The 21,559-nt window shown below is 41.0% G+C and overlaps 2 protein-coding genes and 1 long non-coding RNA gene across 3 annotated transcripts; 1 reads left to right on the top strand and 2 right to left on the bottom strand.

Moving 5' to 3' along the window:
* The first annotated feature begins 8,526 nt into the window (after positions 1 to 8,526).
* On the top strand, positions 8,527 to 13,989 carry LOC130731464 (pumilio homolog 23). Its single transcript, XM_057583767.1, has 10 exons — positions 8,527 to 8,867; positions 8,967 to 9,318; positions 9,444 to 9,746; positions 9,947 to 10,114; positions 10,646 to 10,789; positions 11,029 to 11,148; positions 11,378 to 11,563; positions 12,091 to 12,239; positions 12,763 to 12,945; positions 13,387 to 13,989. Exons 1-10 carry the CDS (start codon positions 8,695 to 8,697, stop codon positions 13,829 to 13,831), a joined length of 2,223 nt encoding a protein of 740 aa, XP_057439750.1. The 5' UTR covers positions 8,527 to 8,694; the 3' UTR covers positions 13,832 to 13,989.
* Positions 13,961 to 14,988, bottom strand: LOC130731465 (uncharacterized). The gene is made up of 2 exons (XR_009016691.1): positions 14,422 to 14,988; positions 13,961 to 14,330 (listed from the first exon to the last, which is right to left on the bottom strand). It is a non-coding gene; the product is annotated as an uncharacterized LOC130731465 (long non-coding RNA).
* Positions 14,989 to 17,549: 2,561 nt separating this feature from the next.
* Positions 17,550 to 18,904, bottom strand: LOC130731463 (RING-H2 finger protein ATL3-like). The gene has a single exon (XM_057583766.1). It carries the CDS (start codon positions 18,687 to 18,689, stop codon positions 17,829 to 17,831), a length of 861 nt encoding a protein of 286 aa, XP_057439749.1. The 5' UTR covers positions 18,690 to 18,904; the 3' UTR covers positions 17,550 to 17,828.
* Positions 18,905 to 21,559: the final 2,655 nt, after the last annotated feature.

Genomic DNA, 21,559 nt, shown 5'->3' with positions numbered 1-21,559 from the left:
CTTTCTTTTCTGAATGTGGCGCCTTGCCAACTCCAGCCCAACGCCTGGGGTTTCCTCCGCTGCTTTGAAATTCTTTGTGAACACTTGAGTTTCACTCCAACCTATCCCTTGTTCTTCCTTTTCTATAAATCAGTCACCACTAAACCTACTTCTGTGAAATGGGTTCCACTATTAGCCCGTAAGAACATGAGTCGGTTTACCGCCCTTAAAAGCCATTACAAAGTATGGCAGAAGAAATACTTTAAAGTTGTGGAGTCGCCCGAAATAAAGAACTTGTTCCGAGATTCTGACAATAACCCCCTCTTCCCTTTTTACTGGACAAAGAACCCTCGCCGAAAAATATCTGTTTCATACGACGCCTTGGATGAATCTGAACAAGGCGTCGCCGATTACCTCCGCACACTACCAGTAATTTCCGGTCACGACTTGATTGAGGCGTCGAAATCCGGCACTTTAAATCAATTTTTTAGTAAGTTTATAATCTTTGTACGTAACTTCTTTTTCTTTTTGTTCATGTATCTCGTCTAATTGATGTTTTCCGTACAGCTACGATGGGAAAAGGCAAGGTTGACGCGAACCCACTCAAGATGAAGGAGTACCTCGCCCAGTCTGCTGCGGCGGCGAAAAAGAGGGCCGCCGAAACTGAGCAGAAGAAGAAGAATGAAGGTACCTCGGGTTCTGACAACGTCAGGGACCCTAAACGTCAAAAAACTTCAGGTGCTGCTGGTGGTAAGCCTCTCCACCAATCAACTCTTGATTCAAAAAGTCGTCCCGCTGAGAAAAAGAAGGGACATGACAATGTCCCGCCCCCTCAACAAGATTCAAGCACGCTGATCAACCGCCCATCAACTCCATTTGGCCAGGCTGGGCCTAGTTCAGCCATTGGTGGCGAAGCTCCTCCCCCCTTGCTGAGCTTGTCGGATCCTCACTTCAATGGGCTGGAATTCATGACCCGTACTTTTGACAACCGGATTCACAAGGACATTTCCGGTCAGGGTCCCCCCAACATTGCTTCCATGGCGATCCATCACGCACTGTCTGCCGCCAGTACTGTAGCGGGAATGGCTCAGTGTGTGAAAGAGTTGATCTCAGCCAAAAACCGTTTTGAGAAGAAGGCAGCTGATTACAAGACAGCCTATGAACGGGCTAAAACTGATGCTGAGACCGCCAACAACAAGCTGAAATCTGCTGAGGAGAAGTGTGCTAAATTAACTGAAGACTTGGCTGCTTCGGACCTGCTTCTTCAAAAGACCAAGTCTCTTAAAGAAGCCATAAATGACAAGCACACTGCCATTCAAGCCAAATATCAAAAGTTGGAGAAGAAACATGATCGCCTGAATGCTTCCATCCTAGGGCGTGCTTCTCTCCAATATGCTCAAGGCTTTCTGGCGGCCAAAGAGCAGATCAGTGTAGTTGAGCCGGGCTTTGATCTTTCCCGCATTGGGTGGCTGAAGGAGATCAAGGATGGTCAAGTAGTTGGTGATGATGACATTAGCCTCGATCTCCTTCCCCAATTCAATGATGAGAGTGAGCCTGAGGAAGATGGCGAGGATGGGAATGAGCAGCACAGGAATGAGGATCAAGGGAAGGAAGATCCTCAAGCTGGGACAAGCCAGGGCAACAACGCCAACAACGAGAACCTGGCTTGAATTTGTTTTTATTTTACGAAGTTGAAATTTTTCTTTGGGCATTGCCCTGTTTTATTTTCATTCCAAATCATGTATGGGCATCGCCCCCTTTTTTCTACTTTAAATGGATATCATCTTAAGTTCATTCGTTGTTTTTAGTTGTTCCCAACTTTCGTTGTTATATACCTTAGCCGATTTTTCGACGAGGCTTGGTTTCTAGTGGCCACTAGAATTGCCAAGGCTTTTAACTTTTGAAGGCGATACTTTCTTATTCCGAAAGGTTTACTCGCGGTATTGCATACCTTGATACGATTTGCATTGCATGAACTCGTAATAAAAATTCAAAACATATATGATTCTGTTGAAATGATCTTTTCATTAATTTTCTTTCGTATGGGAACAATTGTCCCTTCATTACAATTGTCGCCTCATTAAAAACCTTTCCAAAGAAAGGGAAAAAGAGTGCGACTTTGTTCACATTTGTTGTTTCTACTAACTAAAATACTGCTTTAGATGAGAGGCGTTCCATGTTCGTGGAACCTTTTGACCGCTTAGTTGTTCCAACTTATAAGCTCCTCCTCCAACATCGCCAATAATCCTGTAAGGCCCGCCCCAGTTGGGTGAGAGTTTGTTGTGTTTATCGGGCATTGTATTTTTTCGGAGCACTAAGTCTCCTACCCTCATTTTTCTTGGCACCACTTTTGTTGAGAATTTTCTTGCCACCTTCACTTTTCCCGCCTCATTTCTTATGTGGGCCTCTCGTTGTTCCTCGGGCAGCATAATTAGATTTGCTATTAAGTTTTCTCCGTTGTCATTTTCATTAAACCGAGCCACTCGCCAATTTTGATTTTCAATTTCCACTGGGAGCATGGCGTCAGTTCCATAAGTTAGACGATACGGGGTTTCCTTTGTGCTTGACTGCTCCGTGGTGTTGTATGCCCAAAGAACGCCTGGTAGTTCCTCCGCCCAAAGCCCTTTTGCCTCATCCAGTTTCTTCTTTAAACCCTTCAGGATAACTTTGTTAGCCGATTCAGCCTGCCCATTGGTCTGTGGATGTTCTACAGAGGCAAATCGCATCTCGATTCCCATTTCTGTACAAAATTCTCGGGTAACACTACTTGTGAATTGTGTTCCGTTGTCCATTACTAATGCCCTGGGAACCCCAAATCTACAAATAATCCTTCGCCATAAGAAGCTCCTGACCTTAGCGGCCGTGATAGTTGCTACTGCCTCAGCCTCTATCCACTTAGTGAAGTAATCAACCGCGACGATGATGTACTTCATTTGTGCCTTCGCCACAGGGAATGGTCCTAAAATATCGGTCCCCCACATGGCGAACGGCCAAGGCGCCATCATGGTTGTTAATTCTTCTGGTGGAGCCTTGTGTAGGTCAGAAAAGACTTGACATTTTTCACATTTCTTAACATACTCCAAACAATCCTTCTTCATCGTTGGCCAATAGAATCCTGCTCTTATCACCTTAACTGCCAAGGATCGCCCGCCAATATGACTAGAACACACGCCTTCGTGGACTTCCGCCATTATTCCGAGGGCGTCCTTGATATCGACACATTTGAGCATAGGAGACATGATTCCTCGCCGATACAACTCTCCATCCACCAGTGTGTAAAAACTGGCTTCCCTTCGTTTTGCTCTCGTGTTCAAATCATCCTCCTTTGGTGGGTTCTCTAAGAAGGTTTTAATCGATTCCATCCAAGATACCTCGCCCTCACTGACTGACTTTACAGCTTTCAACTTTATTTCTACCAAATCAATGCTCGGGCGAGGCAGGGTTTCTTGAATGACTGTCTGGTAGTTGCCCAATTTCCCTGTGCTTGCCAACTTTGCCAACACATCAGCCCTCTCATTTTGTCCCCTCGGGACATGTTCTATTTTGATTTCTTTGACCTCCATCATCAATCTGCGCACCACTTCCAAATATTTGGACAGTTGCGGATCCTTCACCTGGTACTCACCTTTCACTTGTTTAACCACTAACTGCGAATCTCCTTTGATAAATAACTTCTGGACTCCCAATTCAATGGCCAACCTTAAGCCGGCAATTAGAGCCTCGTACTCAGATTGATTATTGCTCGCCTTGAACTCGAACTTGAGAGACTGTTCAATGATCATTTTATCTGGACTTTCGATTGTTATTCCCGCCCCACTTCCAGTGTTATTAGAGGATCCATCCACAGACAGGACCCATTCTCCTTGAGTCTTCTCTCCTTCAGTGGGTGTTAATTCCGCCACGAAGTCAATTAAACTCTGGACTGTGACTTGGCCCCTTGGCTCATATTGTAAGTCATACTCTGACAGCTCAACCGACCAGCTAACCAATCGCCCTGATAAATCAGGCTTCTGAAGTACTTGCCTTAAGGGAACATCAGTTTTAATTTTGACTTGGAAACTTTGGAAGTAAGGTCTGAGGCGCCTTGCAGTTTTCAGAATCGCCAAAGCCGCCTTTTCAATTTTTTGGTACCGCAATTCTGCCCCCTGTAAAGTATGGCTCACGAAATATATAACTTTCTGCTTTTTTCCTTCTTCCTGGAGCAAAACCGTACTTACCGCCTTGTCAGTAACCGCCAAATAGAGCACTAATGGAACGCCTGGTGTTGGCTTGGAGAGTACCGGTAATGTGGCCAATGTTTCTTTCAATTTGGTAAAAGCTTGTTCGCATTCCTCTGTCCACTGAAACTTTGAATTCTTTTTTAAACATGTGAAGAACGGGGCCGCTTTGTCACCCGCCATTGGCAAGAAACGTGACAAGGCGGCCATTCGCCCTGTCAAACGCTGAACCTCCTTTATACTTGTTGGGCTTTTCATTTCCAAGATCGCCCTTCCCTTATCTGGGTTTACTTCTATTCCTCTTGATGTTAACATAAATCCCAAGAATTTTCCTCCCTGGATCCCAAAAGAACACTTCTCAGGGTTTAACTTCATTTGATATGTTCTTAACTGATCAAACGCTTCTTTAAGGTCGCCGCCATGATCACTAGCCCTGGCGGATTTTACAATCATGTCATCCACATACACCTCCATATTCCTGCCTACTTGCTTTGAAAAATTTTTGTCCATGAGCCGTTGGTACGTAGCTCCTGCATTCTTCAAACCAAAAGGCATTGTCTTGTAACAATAGTTCGCCTGATTGGTCATGAATGCTGTACTTTCCTCATCCGAGGGATGCATCATAATCTGATTATAGCCCGAATAAGCGTCCATGAGACTTAAAAGTTCATTCCCTGAAGCTCCATCCACAAGCTTGTCAACATTGGGAAGTGGGTACGAATCTTTGGGACACACTTTGTTCAGGCTCGTGTAGTCCGTGCACATTCGCCATTTCCCATTGGCCTTCTTGACCATTACAACATTGGCGAGCCACGTTGGGTACTGTACCTCACGGATGAAGCGGGCCTTGATCAATTTTTCAGTCTCTACTTGCACAGCCTTGTTCTTTTCTTCACTCATTCTTCGCCTTGGTTGGATGACCGGGGTCGCCCCTGGTCGTATGGCTAGCTTGTGGGTGATCACCTTGGGATCAATCCCTGGTACATCATTGATGGTCCATGCGAAGAGATCTAGATTATCACCCAGAAGGGTGATTAGTCTGTCCTCTTGTTCTGTTGTCAACCCACTGCCAATCTTTAGAAACTTGTCCTTGACTTGCACCTGCTTGGTTTCTTCCAGCGGTTGTGGGCGAAAATCATCAGCATCATCTCTTGGGTCCAAGCTAAATCCTTCTTGTGGGAAGATTTCTGTAATTCGGTGGCTCTCCTTGGCGGCCTTCCGCCCATAGAGCGCCACGCTCCTCAAATAGCATTCCCTTGCTGCATTCTGGTCTACACGCAATATCCCGACCTTCCCGTTGCAGGCGGGATATTTAACAGTTAAATGAGCAGTTGAGATGACCGCGCAGACCTTATTGAGGGTGTCTCGCCCCAAGAGTACGTTGTAATTGGCTCTACACGCCAATACTAAGTACTTTACTTGAAACTTCTTGACAAACTCTCCTTCTCCAAAGGCAGTCGGAATTTCGACGTATCCCCGCACACTGACACGGTCTCCTGTGAATCCCACCAAAGTTCCCCTGTATGGTTTCAAATCTGATTCCTTTAGTCCCAGGCGATCAAAGGCGTCTCCATAGATGATGTCTGCCGAAGATCCCTGGTCTAAGAATACTTTCTTTGTCACATAATTGTTAACCCTAATTGTTACCACAATTGGATCGTTGTCATGGGGAATTACATGCGCAAAATCCTGAGGGGTGAATATAATAGGGGAATGATTCACCCAACACTCGCCTTCGTTCGACTCCTGTACTGAGTGTACTGCCGCTACGTAGCGTTTTCTAGCCTTACTTGAAATTGCACCCCCGCCAAATCCTCCTGCAATAGATGAGCATTCCCCAGCAGGATCGCCCAACTCTTCAACTATCTCTTTACCTTTACCTTTGTCCCCTTGAGTGATTTTAGCTACCTCCGGCGCTGCTGTGTCTTTGACAAAGTTTGCCAAATGGCCAGCTTTAATCAAGCGATCAATTTCCCGCCTTAAATTCCAGCAATTATCTGTCGTATGCCCCAACGCTCTGTGGTACTCGCACCACCTATTGGTGTCCACGTTAGCTGGCGGTCGCCGTGGGGGTGGTGGGTACTGCACAACGTTGGTCTGTCCAACCGCCCTTAAAATGGTACTTAAGGGTGCATTCAACTTAGTAAGTGGGATTGGCGTTGGCGAAGCACCAGGCTGACCAGCTGTGGCAGCAGCGGGACCTTGTGAATTTCTGTGCCATGTATTTTGAAAGCCAGGTTTAGAGTTGTGGTATGGTCCCGGTCTTGGTACGCGGGGGGTTTGCGCTATCCTGGTTTCCTTCCCCGCCTTAGATTTGTCTTGTGAAACACCGCCAGATTGAGACTGCTTACGTCCTTCCTCTCTTTCTTGTTTCTTCTGGTCATCTTGCTCAATCAATATGAACTCTTGAACACGAGCGCGAAGATCCATCATATCCTTCGCCGGTCGCCTTGTTAAGTCTCTATTCAAATCTCCCGCCCGAAGGCCATTTTTGAATGACGCCAAACAGACATCTGGATTTTCATCCTCCAACTGCACCGCCATCTTGCTGAAGCGTGCCATGTAGGTTTTTAATTTCTCGCCTGGTTGCTGATGTATGCTGATAAGATCAAACATTGTTGCTTTTGTGGTTTTATTGGCGGAAAATTGAGTCAGAAACTTAGTGGACAGATCAGTGAAATTATCAATGGAGAAGGGCGGTTGTCGAATGAACCACTGCATCGCCATGCCCTTGAACGTGGAAGGCAATAATCGACATTTTACCGCATCCGACGCCCCGCCGATCACCATTTTAGTATTGAAGTATCTAAGATGCTCCATAGGATCAAATTCGCCCGAAAAGGCGTCTAATGCCATGGTTTGCAGGTGCTTTGGAATGTCCACCCTAGTGATGGCTGGAACAAAAGGTTGGAATTCAACTACATCCTCCGCCTCCAGGCGTTGTTCTTGCTTAAAATTCTGCCGCTGAGTAAGATACTCAACTTGGGCTTGCAACTGCTCGTTTTGGGACTGCACCTTCTGCAAGGTATCTAACATTTGTTGCAAAGCCGCAGGCGTGATACCTGTCACTGCCTCTTGCACTCTCCGTGGAGCAGTTGTTTTAAGATCTTCCAAGTTCACGTAGTCAGGCGGCGTTGAACGCCGCCGAACACCTGGATCTGATTTAGCGATCAGATCTGAAGGTCTTCCCGGAGCTGCATTCACCAATGACGCCGGCGACGGCGCCACTGAGTGGACCCCCTCCGAGGAAGCTTCCTGCTCTTGGTCGTCCAGTACGGGACGGTTGTTGTTTCGTCCGCCGGCGCGACCGCCGTGTCGACCACCACCGCGCCGGCGATGATCGCGCCGACCTACGCCGTATGAACGAGTCTCCATGGCTCGCGATTCCTCCTTCTGTCACCGGAAGAGCTGAGTCTTTCCTACAGACGGCGCCAATGTTCTGTACTAGGGCAAGCTTATGTAAGAGAAAGACAAAAGGTAAACCCTAGCAGAGCACTAAAATAGCAAAACTACCATAAAAGGAATATTCTCATTAATGCTGAAAAAGTTGGTCTCGTACAAGTGGATGACCTCCCCTTTTATAGAGGGGGTGGTCATGATATGGATCTTTCCTATATTTGGGCCTGACAATCAGGGCCCAAATCCCCGTACACATAAGACAAATCCAAAGGAATCTTCCAGCTGGCTTGTGGGTCCATCACCTAAGGGAGGGCAATGAAGCTCGTCATGTTGCCTTTCCCGCCTTGGCTATCGTCAATGGTTTATTGTTCATTTTGGGCGGGACATAATCTTCTTTATGTCCCGCCCAGTCCAGCCGCGAACCAGTCACAGCCGCCGCTCTGCCTAGGGAGAGTAGCAGAGCAAGAAGAAGAAGGGTCGCTCTTACAGGAGATGAAGAATGGATTGAGAATGGATTTCTGGGTTGAGTTGAACAAGCTTTTCTTCCCCTCATCTCTCCTGTGTAAAGGCCACCACTAGATCGGGCGCACTCATCCTTTAAGGACTTATCTGAGATGGCAGAGTTTCAGATCTGGGGGAGGAGGATAATCAGTGGGTTTCTGATGGGGTGAAGAAGATGATGAGTTGAAAAAGGAGAGGATAATTTATTCACTAATTAGTAATTAACCTAATCATTCATTAACTAATTTATTAATATATAATAAGTTTTTAATTTTTCTTTTAAAAACCTGCTAGTGCAGGTCAAAATAGCATGGTGTAACCTTACACAAGTTTTTAGAATACCATAATAAACTCCTCCAGATATTTTAGTCTTTTTAATTAAAAAAAAGGGGATGGTGAAGATAGGTGTGGGTAGGGGCCGTTTACCTATACTTTTGGGCAAAAAGAAAACAGAAAAGGGTTTCGAATTGGAGTGTGAATACTGAATAGGGTTTTAATCGCTTGATAGTAAACTATACGCGTTTCATTCCATTCCATTCCATTCCGGCCACCACCGAGTGCCGCAGTGAGAGATAGGGTTTGTTGCTTTGACTCGGTTATGGTTTCCGTTGGTTCGAAAGCAATGGGCCACCACGTTCACGACTGTGAATCCCACAGACGTAACAAGAAGAAGCAGCACCAGCACCAGCACCAGCAGCACCACCCAAACAAAGGTGGCGGTTCTTCCTTCCATTCCAACAAACGCACCTTCACTCCCGCATCTCGTGTTAGGTATTCATTCATTCTTCTTCTCAACCTCATACTCCTTTCCCTTCAACCTCGCTCAGAATCTTAGCTTATCATTATTATTATGTCCTTGATTGATTGCAGGAAACAGATTGACCCTGAAACAACTACCTACTTCTCAGAAATCGCTAATCGACTTGAAAGTGAAGAGGTTGAATTGGAGGAACGCTCACTTATATGTGCTAATGCCCTCGAAGAAACCAGAGGAAAAGAATTTGAAATTGCTACTGATTATATTCTAAGCCACACTCTTGAAACCATCCTCCAAGGCTCTGATGTAGACAGCCTCTGTGCCTTCCTCAAGACTTGTGCCAACGACTTCCCCTCTATTGCCACGGATCAATCTGGTTCCCATGTAGCCCAGACCGCCATTAACTCTCTAGCTCTTCATCTTCAAGACCCTCTCGTTGAGGATGCTTTAACCATCATATGCAAGGTAGGTCTCTTGCTTTTCTAATTCAAACATCGCATTGCTTCAAATAATTTTTTATTGACTCATATCAGCTTGTTGTTATTATGCTTTAGATGTAAATTCTTATATGCATACTTGTCATTCTGCAGGTGATTGCAGCTAATTCTGTTGATGTAATGTGTAACTGTTACGGTTCTCACGTGCTTCGAAGTCTTCTTTGCCTTTGTAAAGGAGTGCCATTGGATAAGACTGGATACTATATGTCAAAATCAACAACAGCTCTAGCTGACCGCTTCAATTTCAAAGACTTTCCTTCAAAGAAAGATGATGCAGCAGATTTTCAGTCTGGGTATCCAAATTTACTGAGATCACTTGTTTCAGAGATGTTAAAGCAAGCTAGAAAATGCATCAAGGCCTTGCAAGTTGACCAATTCAGCAGCTTGGTTTTTCAGGCATGCTTTAATGTTCTTTTTTGGCTGATATTGAGGAGCATGTATGATGTTTTCTATTGTTTGAGCCTTTAGGTTCTGATAATCCATAGTTCCTTAAATGGGATGATAACATTTTATATGGTGCCATGATGGAGATACTGTTAGTTTTGGTTTCTCTTTGATTTTTGTCATTTAACGAGATTTTTTCCAATTAATGGCAGACTACTCTAAGGGTGCTTGCAGGCAATGATGAAGAGTTGCTACATGTGATTCCTGTCATTCTTGGATGCAAAAATCAGAATAATGCAGAGGGAAATTTTATAGAAACTACAGTTGTGCCGCAGCTCTTGAGTTTGTTCAAAGAAGCTGAATTTAGCCATCTAATGGAGGTGAGCAACCTATAGTGAGGGAAAACTGCCAATAATTACCTAGATTAGTACAAGAGCTTGTGAATAATACAAAGAAATTTAATAGAAACTACATGTAATTACTAATTCTTATTTTTTTGATTTTTTCAAACAAAGTTTCATATATTCCTTTCGAACTGTCTATAGTACATGAGAACTTTTTCTTTAGACTTTCAGTATAAAAGCAAATTACCATTGTATATTTTCAAACTAGCCCTTCCACATGGATAATCTCAAACAAGGTTTGATATTCAAGTATCAAATTGTGTATTATTGATGAGATTTGTTAGTCCCTAAATATCTCCTGGCGGACAGTGGTCTGATAAGTGACAATTATTTATGTTATGCTCATAAAGTGTTTTGGGATGCTTCATTCAAACTTGTTTGATGTCTATTTTCATCTACCATTACATACCAAACAGTTACATGCTTACACATTTCTTTACGGAGGCATAAATAAATTATTTTTCTAGAGTGATTTTGATGTAACCAAAATTTCTAAATGTCTTGCAGGTTGTTTTGGAAGTATCTCCCAAGGCCTTGTTCAATGAATTGTTCACAAAAGTATTCAGGAATTCCTTGTTTGAGTTATCATCTCATCAACATGGGAACTTTGTTGTTCAAGCATTGATTTCCCATGCAAACAATCAAGATCTGGTATTATACCTAGTTGTGTTTTTGTCTAAAGATGATGACATTTGCTTTACGTTGATCATTGACATTTTTCACATGTTGTTAGGCACTGATTAATTTTTTCTTCTGTATTGGTTACATGCTATTGCATGCAATACATTTCTCTTTAGCATATTTTTTTTTTGTGATGCCTATTTATGCTATAATTTTCTCTTTGTTAAATGTTTTCCTCATGTTTGTTTAAACTTTTAATCGTTTGATAGATGGAGTTGATCTATGAAGAACTCGCTCCAAATATGGAGGGTCTTTTCCAAATGGGAAGGTCAGGAGTGGTTGCTTCACTTATTGCTGCCTGTGAAAGGCTTCATGTTAATGAACACAAGGTTTGCACTTCAGTTGCAGTATGTCTGATTAGTGGGTTCCTATATACTTATCTGTTTATGATTCTAGACTGATTTATTGCTTCTAATAACCAACTATAAATCTACATTGGTTGCATCAGAAATTGAAATGTAAATGGCATTATTTACGTTTGTGCTGAAGTTATTATACTTCTTAATTTTGTTTCTCATCTTTGTGAAAACTTAATGGTCTTTCTGTTACTTTGTGCAGTGCTGTGAAGTCCTTGCAAAAACAGTGTGTTTAGCAGATGATTCTCCAAAGTGGATTGTCCCAAGACTACTATTTCTTGATAGTTATTTCACCTGTGAAGATAAATCCAATTGGAGCTGGCGAAGTGGCGCTAGAATGAATGTTATGGGCTCTCTTATCCTGCAAGCAATATTCCGGTTTAAAAGCGTAAGCAACTTTCTTGAAATAGATGCTTTCTTTTGGTTTTCAATTGAAAAGGGTAGGGGGGATGCACACATGTGAGTGCTCCCAAGGTGTAACCATATGAACCATTGGATTCCCAACTTGAGTGCATTTTTATGTGAAACTGGTTTTTCTTGGGCTGGAAGGCGTTGCTACGTAGAATAAATATCTCATTGTTGGCTTAAGTCCTTTCCTAGAGACCTTGCATGAGGCTTAGAGATGGAAGCTTCATAGAAGAAGCAAGCTGGTCTTGAAACATTTCTAAGACTAGGTATAAGACTTGCATCCCCAACTACCACCCCAGAAATTTGGAGCTGTGATTATTATGATTTGTTATTCTTACTGTGGTAGTTAATGAAAAACACGGCTATAAATCACTTGTCTTTGCTATAGTATTAAAGCAAGTGGCGCTTTTACTTTCTCTGTAGGAAGGTATCAGGTTTATCTCACGTATGCATTAAAAACTTGTATTCATTTTCTGTATTCTGTTGTCATTGATTTTATTTTCACAGGAATATATACAACCTTACATCACCAGTATAACCTCCATGGAAGCAACTCATGTGCTTGAAGCAGTGAGAGATGCCAAAGGATCACATGTTATTGAGGCTTTTCTGTGTTCAGGTGCTTCTGGAAAGCAGAAGCGCAGATTAGTTACAAAGTATGTCTTTCAACTATATTTCTTGTGTTTTTATTATTCTCTGGGAAATTCTTGTTTATGCTAAAGGGATTAATGCGATAAATATGATATGACGAATTTGTTTTCTATTTCTATATTAAACGTCAAAATCTTCATCTCTATGGTTTGTATTTTAGTATCATAGTTACATGCACATTAATGAGAGTAATAATATGGTAATCTACGTTTTATTTAAAGTCACAGTTCATTCTTTGTGGTTTGGGTTCTCTGGGTATTCTTTCTTTAGCTAGCATTGAATGGACAGAAATAACTATTTAAATTCTTTCCTAAATGGAGAGCTTCAAATTCCAAAATTAGAAGTTGTGGATTATAGTTACCAAAGCGTAAGTTTTGGAGGCTCCCATTGTTGTTAGCTATACTTTATAGACTTAGCAGGGCGATAATATCAAAATAGCAAGAAATTTGCATGTGATGTTCTAATGTAATGCAATTACACTATTGATTATCTTTTTTACATTTTTGTCTTTCATAATTTATTATGTAGACTACAAAGTCATTTTGGAGAGGTAGCACTCAACTCATCAGGTGCTTTTACCATTGAAAAATGCTTCACTTCCTGTAATCTGTCACTAAGAGAGGCTATAGTGTCTGAGATATTGGCTGTCCGAAGTGAGCTTTCCAAGACAAAGCAGGGCTCTTACCTATTAAGGAGACTAGATGTTGACGGGTATGCTGTTGGCTAATTACTGTATTGTCGACTGTCCTGATTTATTACTTTCCAATTCGATTGAGAATTTTTTTTAACCACTTGATCTCTAAATAAAGAGTACATAGATCTATTTTCGTAGAAACAGAAGCATATTACAAGGCACAAGCTTTTTGTGTTGGTACCTTAATGCCTATGACTATTGCATTTTTGGATAACCGTTGGAAGTGTCCAAACGAATGTGATTATGAAAATCCATATGTTTGGTTACTTTGAGTTCAACTAAAAACATCCAAGTATATTTTACTTCTTCAAGTTTAAACTCAATTTTAACCAAAATCAAAATAATTCAAAATCAATTTTGCTTAGCCTAACATATGATTGAATGTTGTAGTACTAAATGTTTGTTTTATTTTGTTCAAGCTATTCTTCACTAATGATGCCTTTGCTTTATTGCCACAGATATGTTACAAGTCCTGATCATTGGAGGTCAAAACAAACATCCAAAGAATCTACTTACAAAGATTTCTATGCCACGTTTGGCTCCAATGATACAAAGTCGTCAAAAACTGATGGCTTTCTTTCTGACACTTTTAGTAAATCAATTCCAAAAACTGTAAAGGAAATGAGAAAAGAAATTGACCAATCCCTAGGTCCTGCTGCATCATTTCTGAGCACAGATGGGTTTAAGAGAAACCCAAAAAAAGAAAAGCAGAAAAATAAGAAAAATGCTCAAATTGGTGGCGATGATGATAACTCCAGTAGGAAAAGTAAAAGGTCTAGAAGGGTTGAAAGTGGAGATGATATTACCTCTAATCCGGCGTCCAAGAAGACTCTAAAGAAACGGCAAAGAGATGGTGATGTATCCGAGGTTTTTGTGAAGAAATTGAAGGCATCAGATAAGTAGAGTGTAAGACAATTTTTCAGTTTTAACTAAAAGATGACATTAAGCATGGTCAATTGTTTCCTCTTTGCTAGTGATTTTATATCATTTACCACATGTAGCACAAATATGTAACTGGAACAAGAAATCACATTGAATAAGTTATAAATATTTTCCTGCTATGAATCTCCTCCAAACATAGTATTTTGTTCTGTCTAATATATCATCAGTCTTTTCTACAAATCTGGAGATCGATCCCCTTATTTTATAATACCAATATTACATACAGATTGAAGTATATCACAGAACTCAACAAGCTTAGTTAGCAAAGCTGGTAAATACTATGTAAGTTGAAGTACTAACAGTCTTTGGCACTTGTCTGTTAGAAGGTGAAATACCAGTGTATACTGACATCCTTATGCTTGTTTAGAAGAGGCAATAAAAATGAAATGAAAGAAATAAGAAAAGGAAAGAGTGGGGTAATTCGTTCTATCTTTCTCAGCCGTACGCTGGAGGATTGAACCTGCGGTAGAAATGTAATTTTCTTTTTGTCAATCATTAGCAGCATATAATGGAAAGGCTTGAGAGTTGAAACTGTTAGTAGTAACAGTTACTTGTTTTGTGTGGGATTTGATTTGCTTGGAGGTATCCTTCGGAAACTTGAATCTACCTTGGAAAATTTCTTCCTATATGAGTGGAAATCTTTGAGAGCTTGAGCAGATGAAGTCTTGCTTTGCGGCAAAGAGCGCACTTGTATGGATGGGCGAGCCTCGACTTTGGCACTAGTAGACCAGGTTGACAATAACAGAGACAGTGTAAGAGAAAACGCAGCCAATGCTATGGACCAGCTCTTCATGGTAGTGGAGGATCTTGGTTCTTACGGTTCTGAGGCCTGTTGCATTGTGTTAGAGCTAAAGGTACTTACAATGATGTTATGAGGGTGAACACTGAAGTTGATTCATTCTTTATTAGTGTATGAAACTGAAATGCTAGTACTCCAAGGAGTAAAATTTTAATGGGGATCTGATCCCACAGGCATTGGGTTCATGTCATGTGGGATCATGTGCTCAACTTTTGACTGCTGCATGGATCTTCTTGTACTGTCCGGACTTTGGATTTGGTGAAAATGGAGACAGAAACTTCAGGGAGGTCATGTGATCAGCCACGTGATGGTACTATTTTTTAAACTTTTACTGTATTGCGGGAGTATATATTGGCAGCATAAAATAATGGCTTAAATAAGTTTTTCGTCCCTAATCTTTACCAAATGCTTGACATTGGTCCCTCGCCGGAGTAAAGGTGGGCTTTAGTCCCTAACCTTTGTCAAAATATTTGGTTTTGGTCCCTCCGGAGCTCTGAGTCAACGCCGGAGCTCCAGTCGCCCATGTGGCAATGCCACATGGGATTAATGAGCTGACGTGGAATTTGTTTTTTTCATTTAAATTTAAAAAAAAACTAATTAACTTTTAAAAAAGATATTGTTTAAAATTCTAAAAAATAAAAAAATATTAATTTACTTATCTTAATTTTAATTAAATCATTAATATCTGATCCTCTTCCATATTCATCTCTAATGAATCAACAACACAAATTCTGGAAACAAATAAAGAAGAATCAAGAGATCCAAAAACAACAAGAAACAAAAGAAATTTCATAAACAAAAACCAACTTTTGCCCTTCCTTCAACCAAATCCAAGTGAAACAGAATTGAATCAAGAATCAAGCAGAATACATGGAAAAAGTGCTAGAACAAGGATGAATTTGCCACCCAATGTCAATGCAAAATGTCATATAGGATTACATGTACAAGTGTACAGACACCAGCAATCAATTCCAAATCAATTCACTATCAGCACAGAAGCTTGCTTCATCACCTAAAACCGTCCAACTCTTCATTCCACTGTGTGCTCAAATCCCTTCATACTATATCCACATATCTACCTCAATGAATAGTAGTAGCAGTACCCATCCTTTAAACTGTACAGTGTCAACACTTTTACATATCTCCACTACTTCTTCTCTGAACTCTGCACCATTCCTGGAGTTCCAGATTAATCCCACTGTTGCCACCCATATCAAAGTCAGAGTTTGAGCCACCTTCTTGCTCCCCGGTAACAAACTTTCATGTTGGAGAAAGTGACTTCAGTGTCTTTGTCGTTTTGATCAACTGGGCTGCCACAGGGACCTTAGAAGAATCCTCAACCTCAACCCTGGCTCACGTGTACTCGTCGTCAGCCACCACCCCGTCCACCTCAACAACCTTCGTGACCAGAACGACGCTGTCGTGGTGTTTTTCACTGACGACGACGAGAACGAAGCTAATCAGATCTACGATTTTTGTTCCCCCGCTCGGATTTCGCCAACGCCGCCACTAAGCTTCCCGAATCGGAAGACCCGGACCGCGAAGGATCCGGATCCGAATCGGAAATTAGCAGTGACGAAGATGTAGAAGAAGAAGAGGCAAATGGATCTGGAAGTGGAAGTGGAAGGAAGAGAAAGAGGGATTCGAATTTAGAAACGGTGGAGGAGGAGGAGGACCCGATTAAGCTTTACAAGAAGATGAAGAAAGAGGGATGTCGACCATGGTACGGTGATGCAACAGCTGGTTTGAAGGAGATTTCTGGTGTGGTGCTCGTGGCATGTGTGGTTCCAGGGACATGGTGGTGTTATTCCTCTTCTGCTTCTTGTTTTTCTTTCCTTTGAATTTGGGTCTGTGATATTTCTGAGATTTTTTTTATTTCTTCTTTCAATGTGGTCCAGATTTGATGCTATAGCTACTCTACATCAGATTGTTTTTTCTGGGTTTGGGATGTGAGGAGGGTGAAGATGTTGATGTGAGGATGAAGGCTGTTTGAAGATGTTGATCGAGATTACTAGATTAGCCTGTCAAAAAAAAAAGATTACTAGATTAGGGTTTTTTTAATTTACTGAATTAATTTAAAAAATAATAATAATAATAATAACACCTGGCCTCATTAATCCTACGTGGCCATGCCACATGGGCCACCGGAGCTCCGGCGTTGACCAACAGCTCCAGAGGGACCAAAACTAAACATTTTGACAAAGGTTAGGGACTAAAGCCCACCTTTACTCCGGCGATGGACCAATGCCAAACATTTGGTAAAGGTTAGGGACGAAAAACTTATTTAAGCCTAAAATAATTAGATGATGAGTTCAGAGAAAGCGAATTTTGGTGAGTTTTCTTTCTGCTGAGACTATTTAGAAAGCTTTACAGCTTGGCCCTAAACGTAATTTTTGTTCTTTATCATGCTCATGTGGATGGCACGTGAATTTGAAGTTAATAGTGAAACATTGTCATCAAACATACTTGGTTGAATAAAACTTGCTTGTGCTGTCCCAAATCCCAATTCCATTAGTTGCTAGCTAGTTATGCCTGAGAACTCGTTTAAAAACCAAAATTGTGTTATCAATCCAATAACAGGCCAGCGTGTGGCTTCTGGCTCTGCTCCCCTGGTGAGTAATTGCACTCTTAATACTGTATCCCAACTAGACATGAAAAACCATACGCTGTAAAGTTCACACTGTTGAATGGCTCACTTGGGTTTCTCAGATACAGTCACTCACATTCAGCAGAACAAGAACATCTTGAGTAATATCAATGCAGCAATATGCCGGTTTGTTATGGGAAACAGTTTTGAGACAATTCAATCCCATACTATATGCTTTCAGTTAATTGTGAACTAATATATTGGGTTGGAATAATTGCAAATAAAGATCAATATTGAAACAATACAATGAAATTCATCTTCAATTAGAGAGAATGGGTTTTCCACATAAAAAAACTTAATGTTCTCTATTACTATAACAGAACCTATGTTTTATACAATAAAAAAAACTTTAAGCAATTGTTCTCCGTAGACATTATCTGCACATGTATTGTAAGACTCTATTTATACATACAAGAAGAATTGACCACTTCATTGGTTCAATCAGAAGTTGCTGCCAGAACGAGGCATTAAATAAATAAAAAAATAACGAATTGCAGAGGCAAATCCCCTAGCTAGCTCTGTCTTCCCCCTGCTTGTTCGACATCTGAAGAAGCAGAACGCGGGGTCAAAGGATTTAGCCTTGTGTCCCAGCTTAATAGTCTCTTCAACGATCTCAACCTCCCTATAATGGGCGATTTCAGCTCATCTTCCGCAAAGGTGCTTGCAGAAGGTGATAAAGAGGATGAAGTGATCTGACTTGGTATATCAATCACTAACTCTCCATTTCCATTACTACAGTTACAGCTTGTATGGGAAGAGGAGGATGAGGAGCAAGGTAGCTGAGCCTGAGGAGGCTGAGAAGTGCTTCCTTCCAAAGAAGAAGTTGGTGTAGTAGTACTACTTATTTGGGTGTCGTTGCCCCAAATCAACACATTTGTGGGGAAAGTTGAGGAAGAATCTGATGATGATGATTGGAGGTTGTTGTCAGAGTCATGAGAGGCTACTGAAGTCCTGCAAAGAGGGCAAGTAGAATGGGATTGGAACCACATATCAATGCAATCAACGTGAAAGCCATGATTGCATTTAGGTAAAAGCCTGGCCTTTTCTCCTTCATCAAGCTCGGAGAGGCAAACTGCACATTCTAAACCATCCTTGAAGTCTTGGGATTGGAATACCACTACAGGTAGAGACCTGAGGACAGAAGGATCAAGGCCAGTTCTAGGGCGGCGGGGTTCGGATTGAGGAGCAGTGGTGATGTCTCCTCCAGGGCGCCACCAGAAGCCTTTGTCATAGAGATGCTTGAACAGAAAACACACGACAACCATGAATAAAACTATTATAGCCCCCATCATAATCTTCCCTGTAAACTCAACGGCTGGGGACTCACCCAGTTTATCACTTGCCACGGACGACGACGAGTCACTCATGCTCATGCTGATGCTGCTACTTTTCTTAGTTAAAAGTCTTTCTTTGTTTCTGTTATATGTCTCTGAATTTTGCAAGTGACACAAGCAAGCAAAAGAGGAGGGTTTATTTAAATATTGCAATGATCGTGAAGAGGAAGCTGTGTTGGGTTGGGTTGCGTTGGGTACTTGAATTGAATGAATTAGAGTTGACTGACAAGCTAGCTAGCTAGTTATAAACAAGAGGAGGAAAACGTATGGGGGGAGAGTTCGAAGAACCTCATAATAGACTTGGACTTGAGAATGAAAAACATGACCACATTCAATTGAAGGCTAGTGGTCCATCTTGGTGTTTGACACTTGATGCTGACCAAAAAATGGAGAAGGAGAAGGATGACTTGTATAATTTGAATTTTAGTATCAAACAATATGGGTTTTCCTTTTCCCGGATCTTTCTTCATCAACTTCTTATTGGTTTGAAATCAAACCTATAGACATAGTTGCAGCCTCTATATCTTTATTCACTATTAATTCCCTTTGACCCGTCCAATTTGAGTTAACCACAAAACGCCCCAGTTCAGTTTATTCAAACTTACAATATGTATGTATTGAAAACTAGATACCAACTAACAATTTTGCTTTTATTTATTTTTAAATTAAAGTTCAACATGTTGTACAACATTTGAAATTTATAATTGATTGACCACGAGTTGCGCGCTTGCAAATTTCTAGATGTTCTCTCAAAATGAACTCCCACTTTAAACCAAATGGGCTTAATTGCACTTTTGGTCCCCCAACTATGGCCTTCCTGCGAAAATCGTCCCTAAACTTCAAAATTAGCAAAACTCGTCCCTCAACTATACACACAGTTGCACTTTTGGTCTTCCGTTAGCATTCCGTCAGAAATCTAACAGATTGGGACTAGTGACGGAGATAATCCGTCACAATTCACAATCCAGTCACCAAATTTCTTCATCTTCCTCAATATAACCACCACTCATCCTCCCCCTCCTCATTCCTCACTTTCTCCATCTTCATCAACCTCAATCCCTCATCCTCCCCTCCCTTCTCCTTTCATTCCTCTTCACCACTACCTCCCTCAACCATCAACACAAACTCTCCATACTGAAATTGAATTGGAGCGGATTGCTAGAGAGAAAGGGGTTTTGGGTTTTTCTTCAACACTCTTTGCAGATCCCATTTTCTCATCTCCTCATGAAATTAGAAATCCATTTCACAACCCAAAAGAAGGAGTTGCAGACCTCTCCCTCCATATCTTCATCTCATCTTTCTCACTCGCACCTCTCCCTCCACCGAACCCACACCAGCAAACCACAACCCAGAACCACCTCTCCCTCCACCAACCCCACCCCTCCCCAGAAACCCAACCGGAACCCACCCCAAACCCCACCCAGTTTGTGTTGATGGTTGAGGGAGGTAGTGGTGAAGAGGAATGAAAGGAGAAGGGAGGGGAGGATGAGGGATTGAGGTTGATGAAGATGGAGAAAGTGAGGAATGAGGAGGGGGGGGATGAGTGGTGGTTATATTGAGGAAGATGAAGAAATTTGGTGACTGGATTGTGAATTGTGACGGATTATCTCCGTCACTAGTCCCAATCTGTTAGTTTTCTGACGGAATGCTAACGGAAGACCAAAAGTGCAACTGTGTGTATAGTTGAGGGACGAGTTTTGCTAATTTTGAAGTTTAGGGACGATTTTCGCAGGAAGGCCATAGTTGGGGGACCAAAAGTGCAATTAAGCCAACCAAATGTAACTCATGTGTCCAAAAAAGCCTAACAGTTAATATTGATAAAACAAATATTAAATCAACTCTAAAATATAATATACATATTTTTATTTTGTTTTTTTTACAAATGTTGCTATTCATTCATAATATGATTGTATGTCTCTTTCAACAAATGTATATCTTGAAATTCAAACTTATTCTCTCATCCTTAAGGGGTCTAATTTACTTACCGCCATCTTATTGGTGTCTTAGCGCTTAGCTTATTGGTCATCTTATTATTGAACATGATTAAAGCTTGAAATCATTTAAAGCTTATTATTAAATATGACAATAGTTTTATTTATTTATTTATGACTAGTAGTATTAAAGCTTGAAATCATTTATAGGTCACGTGGTTATTTAACAAAATTACATGACTGCTTTAGGTTAATATTGATAACAAAAGAATGACGTGTTGAGCACTAGTTCATTTCGATGTAATTAGATAATAATAATAATAATAATAATAATAATAATAATAATAATAATAATAATAATAATAATATTATGTTGTTGACCATATTTCTTCAGTCTTGTAAACAAATTCCAAGTTTTCTATAACTTACAGAAACTTTAGTTTTATCTGCAAGGAAGACAAGAAAATACTACTATCAAGTTATCAACAAACGTAAAGTAGTTAGAGAGTTCAAAAAAAAAAACGTAAAGTAGTTAGAGGGGCAGAGGTACTTGTTTGCGTCATTAATAATTTTATAAGAAGATAAGGTTGGACTGGACAAAGGGGGAAGTGAAAAATACTGCGCGTGTAAACTAAACTTGGTTTGACGAATCAATGATGGAATTAGACCAGAAGCTTCTAGAGTACTGCTTCGATTAGAATGAGTCAAAAGTATAAGGGAGAAAAAAAAATTTACAGGCAAATGTTATTTCTTAGTAAATTAGTTCATTTTCATGGTTCGAACCCTAGATTCTTCACTCTCATCTCACCCAACCCTTATGTTCCTAACTCTTACTATTTGAATTATCATTCGAGGACGAATAAGAGAAAAAAGGTAATCAAGCTAACAACAACACTAGTCTATCTTTGACCGTTTTTTTGGATTGTTTTAGTATAATGGGAAAAAATAAATGCCAATTGCGGTTGAAGAAAAAACCAA

Source organism: Lotus japonicus, chromosome 1 (assembly GCF_012489685.1).
Source record: "Lotus japonicus ecotype B-129 chromosome 1, LjGifu_v1.2".
Taxonomy (NCBI): Eukaryota; Viridiplantae; Streptophyta; class Magnoliopsida; order Fabales; family Fabaceae; genus Lotus; species Lotus japonicus.
The sequence above is the reverse complement of the archived record's forward strand: the minus strand, read 5'-3'. Positions and strand labels throughout refer to the sequence as shown.

What these genes read in the sequence shown, in the direction of transcription:
- LOC130731463 (XM_057583766.1), bottom strand. Translation starts at nt 18,689, where the DNA reads ATGAGCATGAGTGACTCGTCGTCGTCCGTGGCAAGTGATAAACTGGGT.
- LOC130731464 (XM_057583767.1), top strand. Translation starts at nt 8,695, where the DNA reads ATGGTTTCCGTTGGTTCGAAAGCAATGGGCCACCACGTTCACGACTGT. An exon ending in ACTCCCGCATCTCGTGTTAG is followed by an intron (nt 8,868 to 8,966) that starts GTATTCATTCAT and finishes GATTGATTGCAG; the next exon opens with GAAACAGATTGACCCTGAAA. An exon ending in TTCATGTTAATGAACACAAG is followed by an intron (nt 11,149 to 11,377) that starts GTTTGCACTTCA and finishes TACTTTGTGCAG; the next exon opens with TGCTGTGAAGTCCTTGCAAA.